Source organism: Chelmon rostratus, chromosome 13 (genome assembly GCF_017976325.1).
Source record: "Chelmon rostratus isolate fCheRos1 chromosome 13, fCheRos1.pri, whole genome shotgun sequence".
Lineage (NCBI taxonomy): Eukaryota > Metazoa > Chordata > Actinopteri > Chaetodontiformes > Chaetodontidae > Chelmon > Chelmon rostratus.
Genome location: NC_055670.1, coordinates 24,717,014 through 24,729,757, shown reverse-complemented (window position 1 = coordinate 24,729,757; position 12,744 = coordinate 24,717,014). Strand labels below are relative to the sequence as shown.

General features: G+C 43.6%; 1 protein-coding gene across 12 annotated transcripts in view; it reads left to right on the top strand.

Annotated features, from left to right (window-relative positions):
- Positions 1-12,744, top strand: part of clasp1a (cytoplasmic linker associated protein 1a) — a 78,867-nt gene that overhangs the window by 38,822 nt on the left and 27,301 nt on the right. For 11 of the 12 annotated variants that reach the window (XM_041950756.1, XM_041950751.1, XM_041950753.1 and 8 more), the window contains exons 9-17: positions 7,451-7,591; positions 7,813-7,886; positions 8,530-8,622; positions 8,724-8,869; positions 10,263-10,398; positions 10,887-10,957; positions 11,104-11,163; positions 11,716-11,793; positions 11,917-12,084. In XM_041950756.1, coding sequence (XP_041806690.1) covers positions 7,451-7,591; positions 7,813-7,886; positions 8,530-8,622; positions 8,724-8,869; positions 10,263-10,398; positions 10,887-10,957; positions 11,104-11,163; positions 11,716-11,793; positions 11,917-12,084 — 967 coding nt within the window. The other variant, XM_041950754.1, reaches the window with a different exon arrangement.

Here is a 12,744-nt window from a genome sequence, read left to right as displayed (position 1 = left end):
CTCTCATCTTCCTGTGTTTCTGCATTTTTTTCATCTTTGGATGTTTCTCATCTGATTGCGACCTGGCCGTCTGAGCGCTGAGGAGATGCTTTGTAGGGAGAGAGGACTGAGAGACTCGTGTCTGATGGTGTCTGTCTCGTGTCTGGTCGAAACTCCAGCAACACTTCAGCTGTAAAGAACAACTTTATTGTCAGACCAACATGTTTCAGCTTCATCAGGGTCATCATAAAACACATTACAAAGAGCAATTAAACAGGGTGGGTATGAAGCAGAAAAATGTTAAAGCTAAGGAAGATATGAGATAAATCATCATTTACATTTGCAAAACACATTTTTATCCTCTGCTGTTGTTCCTTCTCTTGTTGATATGTAGCATTTGACTCACATTTGGCCTTTTTAGCTGAATCCGAGCACCCGTAACACCTTCAGGCCATCGTGTTTGCCAGCAGGTGTGTGTGATTCGGTGAAACGTGCCATTCATCCTCATTTGTGGTACTGCAGTGAAAAATAAACCCCATGAGATGCCGCCCTGTCCTAAAGTGAACATATATCATGTTTCTGAGGCAGATATAGTTCTGTTCCCTCGACGATTCTTCTCATTTATAAAACACGACACTCACACACCCAAAATAAAGAACACAGTAATATTTAAATATTTAGGACGAGCTGAGAAGAAAATCCTGAATGTTGGCAGCGATGCAGATGCTCTCGTCTGGCTCAAGGCTCACTGCACCTCGATTTTAGACAGAGTCAGGAAAACTTTGTCAGGGAGAAAATCAGCAGTTAGTCGCTCTGAAGAAGAGCCCGCTGGTCTTACATGGCCGATGGGAAATCAACATCAACTCCTCTGCTTCTGTTCCTCATTTCTTGAGTTGATTGTAAAGTGTGAGCGGGACAGCCAGCTCATTGTCCTCACAGCAAGCCGCGCTGCAGTAATGAGTGTGTGTTCTGTCTGTGTGCTGTGGAAACGTCACTGAACGGCCTCTGTTTTCACTCTGTCTGAAACGATGCATGTTCATGCAGGCTGCAGGATAAGAAGCCATGAAGCTGGTGTTGGTACTCTCAAACGATGCATGTTCATGCAGGCTGCAGGATAAGAAGCCATGAAGCTGGTGTTACTGTACTCTCACACTGTTGTTTGTTGCTAAAAACAACAGAACAACTGTGTTTTTCTTTTTTGGTGCTGGAACAATGAGCTGATTAACACAGTTTTGATAGCTGATTAATTATTAGCCATTTGTCAGGTGAAAATGGATTTGTGCTGCATTATTCTGGTGTGGTGACTTACGTTCAGTTTAGTTTTTGATGATCAGGTCCAGACTGATCGTTCCTCCTCATCCAGGAAACTCATCGGCTATTCTGCAAAGGTGCTGCAACATTCGGCCACCTCCTTGTCAAATCTCTCTTTTTTCAGTTGAGCAGATAGTAGTAAGGATTGGGGGCTTTGAGGCGTCAGAGCAGAGCTTGGCAGAACAGGTCGAGCTTCGGGGGATCAGTCAGCATTTTCGAACATAGACGAAGGAATCAAAGGCTGCCCTCTGATGTCTTTCCTGGATGTCCAGGACTGCAAGTTCAAGAGGATCCTGTAAGAGAGTTTAACACAATTACAACCATAAGTCTAGAAAAGCTGCGTGTAAAATATAAATAAAACAGAATAATTGATAATAGTCACAAATGAAAACAGTACAAAGTCAATATATTTAATGTTTGACCTTATCAGCTTAATTCATTTTTGTAAATATCTGCTCATTCTGAATTTGATGCAGCAACACGCAAAAGACTGGGAATGTTTGGATCGTTCCACAGGTAAACAGGTTGTTTGGTAACAGGTGAGTATCATGATTGGGTCTGAATCATCCTGGAAAGGCTCAGTGGTTCACAGCGAGGATGGAGCGAGGTTCACCACCTTGTGAGTGGATAAAGGAGATTAATGCATGGACACTTCAGAAAACTGTTGTTGGATTGATGGAGTTTCTTGGATTCAGGCTTGTAAAACTCATTCACTGTTGCTTTTACTGTCATGCAGAAAGAGCGCAAGCAAAAATAAGCCTTTCCTGACCGAGATCTGAAAAGTGTCACATTACAACATTATTACGTCTCTCAGAACGCCAGAGAACAGAGGATAAAGGTTGATTTATGTCAGCAAAATGTTCTTCCCACTGCATCTCAGTGAAGAGAAAATGACACTAACAATGCAAAGACCTTCATCAGTGTACAGTCAGTGGTGATGGAGCAAGCTCCTCCCCAGCGTGGTTGTCAAGGTGATCAAGGAGAGCAAGAGCTCACTTCCCTGGTAGATATGTGACAGACTTAAATCCCATCTGGATTAAACAGGTGGAGACAAGGTTTCTGAGGGAACAGAGCTCATGTGGTGGATCTGGTATGAGAGAAAATAAAACGTGAGACGACGCACGGCAGAGCGCTCAGACACTGCTAAATATTTGAGTTTATAAAACCAAGACTTGTCCTCGGAAGGTTAATTTTCTGCCCCGCCAGCAGCCTCGTTGGTGTGTCAGCAAAACAAGACATCTTTGTCATGACATAACGCTGATCACCAGTCATCTGTCTCTTATGTAACCCCAGAGGCTGCTGGCTAAACCACAGCCTGTGTGATGGACTCGGCCCTGTGGAGAACCAGGGAGAAACGGGAAGGGACAGAGGGATAAGGACTGAGGCTGATTAGAATCAGAGGGATAAAGATAGAGATAAGGGGACGGGGATGGAAGAGGTTAAAAGGGGCAGAGGTGGAGGCAGTATAAGGATGAGACAGACCCTCTTCCTCTGTGTCACCCTCCCAGAACATTAAGCGTCTCCTCTGTTCGAAGAAGTTTACTTTCCAGAACTTTCTCTAAATCCCTCATGCCTCTAGGCCTTATTCTTTCTAAGTGAGTGGAGAGGAAATCCTCCCTATTATATAAATGTGTGGTTCAGAGGCAGATTACTGGAGACTCTTTTGATGCCAACGCAGCTTCAGCGACTTTGTCGACTTCAGTGTGTTGTAATGTGTTGCAGTTACAGTGTAGTCTGACACCTAGTGGACATGTAAGGTAGCACATCCTTAATCCCTGCAGCAGACATGACCATATACGTGTGTGTATTATTGTTTCTAAGGTTAAATAACACTGATGTATCCCTGTGCTCTGGCTGGGATCTTTCTCCAAAGTAATGAATCCATATATGAGATCAGAATTAAAATGTTTTATAGTACAGATGTTATTATTTCTGCCATGTTGGATTTCTTAGTGTATGATTCGTCAATAAAACTGAAATCTTAGGTGTTATACCGGTGATTTATTTTGCTTTAGACAATTTAAACTACATGTTTTACCACACAGGAGAGAGAGAAACTTACCTTTTTTTTTTTTTTTTTTACCAAGGAAGCTGTTCCTTTATGTTCTCTCAGTGTAGGCTCTTGTGGGAAATGTTATAAATCAGTGAGGCATTATTGCATTTCTGTATAATGTTTGCATCAATGTCATGTAGTGCATTTATTTCCCTTAATTAGGATTCAGTATGGCAGTTTAGTATAATATTCAAATTTGATTATTTTCTGTATTAAAAGTTAGGTCAAGAACAGCAAGATTGAGCTTTTGCTGTTTTTCAGAGGTTTGTGATCAATTTGTCCGTGTATATTTTGTGCAGGTCTGGAGATATAAGAGATAAAGATGAAGAGATAACATATCTCAAGAGACCTCCTTTGTAAATGAAGGTTAAACACATGAATAAAATATTCCAGCTGCCCAAAGGCTGACTGTGGGCTTTGCTCCTACTGTGCTTTTCTTAAAGTGTGTAACTGAGTGTGAAACGTTGCTAAAAATGAGCACAGTGAACTTTCACCCACTGAGGTGAGACTGTGAGTTATTGTTTGAAGTCAGTATCACAGAATGTTGATGCTGTTCATGGGATCTTCTCCCCCTGAGAGGATGTGGGGAACTGAAACATCCTCTGTCCTTTCTCTCCTGCTGCTTCTCATCTGTTGTCAGTCTGACTTTTACGAGTCAAGGCCTCAGTACGCTGTTATAGTTTCAGGAAAAACTTGCCGACGAAGCTTCTCATAAGAGACGCTGACTTCACACAAGCCCTGCATGTTGAGCAATTATCAGCGATTAGACCTTTTCAGAAAGGCGGCGGTGATGTCAGGAGGCCTGTGGGATCACTGCTGCTACTGTCACCTTCAGACAGCACTAATGACCTGCTTCAGGCTGCAGTCCTCTGTGTGTGTGTGCGTGTGTGCGTGTGTGTGTGTGTGTGTGCGTGTGTGTTTGTTTGTGTGTGTGTAGCTCATTGCATGTTGCATGCAGCTCTAATTGCCCCCCTGACACACAGTTAAATCACCCAGACATTTGTGTCAGCATTGGTGAGAAGATCTCCTCTGATAGCTCTAATCAATACTATTCTTTGTGTGACCGTGTGATGTGCTTTCTGTTACGGTGCTCAAGCCTTTACATAGAGGTGGCGATCAAGCAGCGTGAGCTCAATTGTCGATATTTTAGGTCTACATCATTTCCTCTGTTATAGTTTGCTGTAAATAAAATAGGGGCTTTTCTGCTAGAAGGGGCAACATTAGACTCCAGGTTCCAGCAGACTTTATATTATACTTTGTGCTGGACCAGCGGACCAGTTTAGTAGTTTGAAGTACAAAGGGTTGTTCCAGCCCAGCTCTCTCATTGGTGGAAACTGTAGCAAACTGTGCATTCACCCAGCTAGTTTGCGCTCTTTGCTTTAATCGTTGCATTTTTCTGTTTATGATGTTCTGTTCACTTTCTAGCAAAAAACAAATTCTCACCAAGATTGCACCAATGGGCTGGATCAGCTCTGTACTCATAATCAAACTGAATGGCTTTACTAGCAGCTTGGATTTTATGAGTTTTTTCAAGGAACACATTAAACTTTAGCCTGGGAGATGCTTAATTAGAGTGGCCATTATGGTATGCAGATTTAACATATAAACAAGTATTTCTGACAAAGATAAATTAAGATGGTGAGAAGAATACGCCTCTCACATGTCAGAGTAGAAAAAGGTGTAAATATTAAAATGAATGATGGCTGAATTCCATTTAACTTCTTCAATTTTAGGATCCTGTTATTGTAGACCTGGTATTGAGGTGGCAGGAATGACATTCAGTCTGGATCAGCTGCAGGATGTGGAAATGTGAGACTTTAATTACACGTGGGATTTTTTTTTGATGCCGCACACAGCCATTGATTCAGATCTGCATGAGCCGATTTGTGTGCTGTATTGAAATGGAGCAGAAACCACGCCCGACCAGCACTGTGCCTGGAGGGTTTTGGAGAGCGTCCGTCATTAATAGTGCATAGGGTCTGGTGACATCATTTGATTCCCGGCACAGCTCCACCTCACACCAACCTGACTGGAGGTCTAGTCGCCCTGAGGGATTGAAAACACCTGTGTGAGTGCACAGAGGCTTAAAGCCTTGTAGCTTCAGTCATTCAGACACTCTTATTGAATTCAAGGAGCATGTCTGCAGAGGCTGCTCACATGGCTTTTAAAAAAAACCTGGCATAACACTGTCAAGATGTGCAGATATAATTGTGCACCTTTGTATTGAAAACCATAACTGAACCAGGTAATGCTTTATCTTAAGGTACACACATTCACATTATTAGCATGCATATTATTAGCATATTGGCTCATTATTACTCATTATTAATGCATTATTTTGCATGGTCATAGTCACAGGCTGTTAAAGAAGAGATTTCCCTCATTAACCTCCCAATTGTTACTTATTGATAGTAAATAAGGAAATTGTTGTACATGAATTATAATCTTAATAATCTAACCTTTAATAACCCTAACCCCTAGAATAAGGCATTACTGATTTATAATGACTAATGAAGAGCTACTAATATGCCTGATTAATGGTGAATATTTGTACAATAATATAAAGTCTTACTCACACTGGATGTTGAATATTGAGATATATGCATTGTACTGGCCAGATGAGATATATTCTTAAGTTCATTGTTCATGTTATGTCCCTTTGACACATGTGCAGTGATGACACACAGTATTTATTTGTGTTTAAAATCTAGTATTACTATGCTCATAATGGTGCTGTATGATTTGTATTTACTTGCTAAGCACAAAAAAGGTGATCTCACAACAATAGACCCCTTCCTCCTTTCACCATGAGAGTCTCTACAGCATCACCAGCGGTGGTAGAGTGGCACACACACACACACACACACACACACACACACACACACGTACATCAACACACAGGCTGCTGAGCTCAGAGAGGAAGGCTTAAGGGGTGGTCAGTCTGGCACTTTGTCAGAGCCCAGCATGCAACAGAGGCACATGCAGCACACACACACCCGAGCACACACACGCACCCCGTCGACAGAGATGCCTGACGAAGAAGAGAGCGTGTTAGAGGGTGCAGCAGAGACATGCTGAGGAAGCTGGTGTGCAAGAAAATCTGCTCTCGTAAGAACGACGCCTTTTATCTCTCCCGTTCTCCCTCGCCGTTCTCCCCCCGCTCAGCTTTGCTCTCATGTGTGTCCTCATGTTTTGTCTTCCTCGCCCTTCAGTCATTGCTCTGCTTTCTCTGCCTGTGCGTCTCTTCCCTCAGTCAACCTGTTGCCTTTTGTCCCCGTCCTCCACTTTGTTTGTGTTCGTGATGGATGCAGTGTCATGCTCGTGATGCTCCTCGCAGCAGGGACATTTCGGGAGCTGGTTTTTTGTGTGTGAGCCTGATCATTGCTCTCGTATCATTATATGTGCACTTGTATCAGTTAGCATGAGTCGGCTCCACTGGTGGAGGCAGTGTTCATATGCAGATAAAAGGGGTGAGCTTCATTCCTAAACAGCTTATTGTACACTCTTGGAACTCATTCTTTCTGATAAATTGATTGAGAAGTGATTTTGAATCAATCTTGTTTGTCTACGTGACCTCGAAAATAGACAGCGAGCTAAGCTGCAAACGTTTGCGTTGTCGCCGTGCCTCAGCTGACTGCAACCGCCCAGCACCGTCATATCTGCCCAGGGCTAATCCCTCGTGTGAATGGTCACGTTGGGCAGGTGACAGGGGGCCACGTATCTATCCACGGCTGCCAAACCAGATTAAAGTCAGATGGATGGATAGATAAAGGTTGAATGGATGCATACACACGACCTGACAGATTGACTGCGTTGCACTCTCCATTGAGGCAGCAGAGGTCGTACAATGCAGAGATGACTCGGGGCCTACAGTAGGCAGATTACTGGGAAGAGAATGATGATGCATTTAATGACAGGCAGGACACTGTGTGGAAACACCAACCTCTGAGGGGACTGATGTCTCTGAATGATGAGCAGATAAAGATTTATCGATCCTTACGGGAAATATCTCCCGCACAGTCATACAGCCGAGCCAACATTATGTTTGACATATGAATCAACTAGTGAGTAATGTATTTTTCCTTCTTTCTGCCTCTGTTGCTGCAGATAAGAACTTTGAGGATGAAGACTCTGTGGATGGAGGCCGGTCCTCCTCCTCGTCATCGTCCAAAGCTCCCCCCAGTGGCAGGAGGACTGTAGTGAGCTCTGTGAGAAGACCCAGCTCAGCCACAACAGCGAAGGCCACAGGTGAAGGAGGGGCTCAGCTATAATGTCCTTAATACTGAACAATACATGTCCCAAGATTACAGCTGTGACTTTACTGCTGTCTGCTGATGTCTCGGCACTGCATGTAAACAGTTATGCTAAGCTATTCCTGCAGCTCACATCATTCATGATCATTCATTAGAAATGTTGAAGTGCTGGTAAATCTGAAAAGTTATGATACCTTGTGCATTTTATTCCTAAAGGTAAGGAAGCAGGCGCCGGTGCTGTCGATGAAGAGGATTTCATCAAAGCCTTTGATGACGTGCCCTCAGTCCAGGTAAGCTGAGCCAAGTATCTTTGTGCAAGGTGCAAGGGAAGAGTACATGGAAAAATGTGTTGTGTAATATTTTTCTCTACAGTTGTTTCTTTTAATGTGGTGCATATGGTCTGCAGACACTGCAGAGGTCCTCCTGGTCTATCAGGACCATTTCAGAGCACCTAGATAGGAGACAGTGGTGGCATAGAGCATCAGATGTTCTTGTCTGACTCCAGCTGTTATTAAAAAAAATAGAAATCTCTTCACAACTGTCACATCTCCCTGATCACCTCCTACTTTCTCACTCTGTGTCAAAGCATTAATTCTTTATTTCTGTTATGTTAAAGCTCTGCAGGAACACAGCGCTGGCAGCTGTAGTCTCATGTTTGACTCTCTTTACTTTTGTGAGTCTCCTAATAACCACTTATGACTCGACTTATTATCTTCTATTGTCATGTGCTGATTTCCAACAACAGGACTTCAGGCTCCACTCTGTGACAGCTAGACTAATCACTTTATAGTGATTGAATTTCATAAACGTGCTCAGGCACAGGTGGCATTTAACAAGTTAACATGTGCGTGAGGACAGATTTGAGAGTTTACGGACTTGAAACACTTTGCAATGATCATGATAACATTATCGCTCCTGTCTCTCTGTGTCCAGATCTACTCTAACAGAGAGCTCGAGGACCAGCTGACCAAGATCAGAGAAGTGCTGTCTGATGACAAGCATGACTGGGAGCACCGAGTGGTGGCGGTGAGACACACACACACACACACACACAGGGCAGAAGTGCATGAGTCCAGTGAGGAGATACTCATATATGCTTGTCTTTTGTCTTTCTTGTTCCTGTCCAGCTGAAGAAGGTCCGCTCTCTCATGCTGGCCGGGGCAGCTGAGTACGAGGGTTTCCCCCAGCAGCTGCGCCTCCTGGAGGCTCCTTTAAAGCTATCAGCTAAGGACCTGCGCTCACAGGTGGTCCGCGAGGCCTGCATCACACTGGGGTAAGATCCTACGCTGAGGAGGACGTACTGTCCCGCACAGGGTTCAACATGTTTTTGGGACACGGTGGCTCCATTTTACAGCGTCTTTAATCTGGTTGCCTTTGTTGGAACTACTGAATCATAATAATGTGATTAACCATAGAATCAAAACGTAGAATATTTTCACCATATGCACTCAGTTTGTGATTCCCATTAACTCAACATGCACAAGTCAAAAATTGCATGTCGTAAAAATGGTAAAGACTAAGAATTAATTTTGTCCTTTTTGTTGTCTGTTTCTTCTCCTTGTTCTGTTTTCTAGCTCTCCTTCTTATTCTGCTGTTGTAACAAGAGAATTTCCCCAGTGTGGGATCGATAAAGTCTTATCTTATCATAGCAAAATAACAAGCAGTGAATGAGCGCTACACCTGAAATAGGGAAGAAGTTCTTTATCTTCCTGAATATTAATATAATTCTCTTAATATTTGCTATCTTATGCTTCCTTCTGGGCTAATGTAGAGATTTAGCACCTAGTTGAGTGTAGAAACATTTAGCTGTGGTTTTAAGCACATTCAAGCATACTGACGGTAACTTTTCATGGGTTAATGCATATTAGAGAGGGTAGTTATGAGACAATATTTTCAGATTGTCTGATGACATTGTGTTCGATGGCTGAAAATGTGAGAAAAAGGTGTAAGTTTCAGGAATTTAAGTTCCAGGAGAGTTCAGAGTACAGTGAAAAGTGAAAAACCTGATAAACTGATCATTTGTCATTTTCATTAATGGATCAGTCGCTTTGCCAGGATGGTCTTAATGGCTCTGATTGACAGCTGTGACATTAACTCAAATCACTAACTGATTAGGTTACGCCGGGAGAAGAGCCCGCTAAAATGTTTTCTTTCCACGTACTTAAGCTAATGAACACGAGCCCTGCTCGGGTATGAAACGAGCCGCGTGCTCTTCACCCAAAAACATCCGTCATCCAAGTTTTAATGCAACCCTGATGAGGTGGAACAGAGCAGAGACGCGCTGAAAGAGCAGAAGGTTGATGAATCGATGGGAGCTACGTGGTTCCCGTCGCCGCAGTTTGATCCACTACAGACTTTCCCCCGCTGAGACGGACCAGATGTTTTTATTAGACGTTTATTTACCTTTTCTTTAAACCATTACAACCCAGATATAGTTATTGTTTTTTGGGAGTCAGATATTTCCTCTTTTTTTCTGTCTGTTTCCAAATTTCACTATTTTGAAGAGTTATTTCCAACGACTGTCTTAATAATTTCACACACGTGGAGGAAAAGATCACCCTTTGCATCTTTGCATCGTTATACTTTACAGCATAATTTTCTACTTTTCGTCCTCTCTACATGAACACATCACTTGTTCTCTAACGCCATGTCCTTCCCTCTGTCAGACATTTGTCATCATTGCTGGGAAACAAGTTTGACCACGGAGCGGAGAGCGTCATGCCCACGCTGCTGAACCTCGTTCCCAACAGTGCCAAAGTCATGGCCACGTCTGGAATGGCCGCCATCCGCCTCATCCTCAGGGTAGGACATCCATCTGCCCACTGCAAATATTCTCATTAATCGGTGACAGCCCTGTCATATATACCTCCTGACCTTGAAAGCAGCATCATGAGTGGGTGACCCAGGAGTGTGTTTTTGCTCCTGTCCTGTCCCACGCCCAGAGGGAGAAGAGTGGCTTCCATCCCTTTCCTGTGTCATGCACTGATCAGCCACCAGAGCAGACAGGAAATTAAAAAAGACAACAGAACGAATAGCATTATGGTCAAACTAAAGAAAATTGTGTTGTTTCATTTTAGAGCTACATATTATATTAGACATTATATTATGATACCTGTCTCGCCTGCTCCCGTTGATTCTTGTCGTTGAGCCGTTTCCATCACGTGATCACTTGTGAAACTGACTCCCATCAGCCTCTAATCATGATGTGAGGATGAAAAGATAATGGTATGATGGAACAATGAGAGCTGACTTTTGGACTTTCACTGGGTGTTTTTGTCTTTCTCCTCCAGCACACACACTACCCGCGTCTCATCCCCATCATCACCAGTAACTGCACCTCCAAGTCAGTGGCGGTCAGACGGTAAGACGACCTGATGACTGTTCAGACTGTCAAAACTGAGCGGACTTTCATTTATCTCAATCACCTGTTGTCCATTAAAGTCTTCACAGTAACATACAGCGAAGTTTTTTTTTTTGTGTTACAATTATGCTGTAATTCCTCACCAGACGCTGTTATGAGTTCCTGGACCTCATGTTACAAGAGTGGCACACTAACACACTGGAAAGGTAAGTGGAAGCTGTTTCCTCCAAAACCACCGAAACATTTGAGGAGTGTGCATGTAGTGTGTGTGTGTGTCAAATGCATAAGGTGGTGTAGCGTATGTGTGTGTGTGAAATGGTGGTAATGCAGAAATGCTCCTTCCTCCTCCTCCTCCTCTCACATGATGACATTTTAGTTAGCTAACTGTTGGCTGGATGCACAGCTGATGAGGCCCATTAATCTGATGAGTCCTGAGAGAGCTGTCATCAACAAGACCCCCAGCGATTAGGCGACTTTCCGTCTCTGTATCCATGACAACCACGGCAGAGACTTTAAAAAGCGTGCGAAAAACCCTGTGGGTGGCCACATCCCCTGTGGACCACGAGAGGAATAAAACTGACAGAGGCAGGCAAAGACAAGGAAGACATATATACTGCAGGAGACTTTTTTAGCTGAGCTTTTGCGGTCGAAGCTTCCAGGAGTCGTCCCCCTTTACTTCCTGGTTTTATCTTCATCGTGGTCTTGGGTTGTGGGTTAGCTGCTTGTGTCCTTCTCACCATGTTCCCTTACTATCCCAGACACGTGGCTGTTCTGACTGAGACCATCAAGAAAGGCATACACGATGCTGACTCTGAGGCCAGATCCATCGCAAGAAAGTAAGTGTCACCCCAACGGACTTCTTCTCCTTGCTGTGCTGAGTTCTGTCTTTATGAGAAAACCACTAACTAAGTTTGAAATCCACATTCATCTCATCTGTTTTTCCTTGCCCTCACCTGTAGGTGCTATTGGGGTTTCCATGGCCACTACAGCCGGGAGGCGGAGCATCTGTTCCAGGCACTGGAGTCCACCTATCAGAAGGCCCTCCAGTCTCACCTGAAGAGCTCTGATAGCATCGTGTCCCTACCCCAGTCTGACCGCTCCTCCTCATCTTCCCAGGAGAGTCTGAAGTAAGAACCACGATGTCCTTCCAGTGGTTCCTTCCCTCTTCTCTCACCCTTCCTGTGCTATCCTCCCATCCATTTTCCCCTTGTCCTATCTTCGTCGCTCTCCTCTCTCCCACCCGCCATCTTTTTCTCTCTCTTTTTCACATCTATTTGCTGTAATTGATTGGAGGAAACCACTAATGCATCTGTCTTGTTGAATATGAACACAGTTGTAATTATAATCAGAGGGGCAGCAGACGGGTGATGCTCACACACACACTCTTGGATCGATTGGCATCATTTAGCCAGTTTATAGATTCCCTATGGGGCGTGTTGGCTAATGACCTCATACTCCATCCATCATGACTGCAGCTGTTGTGGTCATCAGTATGTGTAGGAGGGGGCTGTCTGTCTTTTAGGGGGTGAGCTCATTTCTCAATTTTCTGTCTCACAGGAAGCGAAGTCTGACGCTAATGATTTCTTAATCAGCAAATAACGTGTTGAATAGAACTCTGGAACCATTTGCTATTCATTTTATTTAAATCCATGTATTTTACATGCATAATTTTACATTAGCATGTTAATTCTTAGATGCAATAGTAATGTTTTCACATGCTGATTTGGTTAGATTGTGACGTACAAACATAAAGTCTCAGAAGTGTCTTGCTGTTCCTCTTTTTCATT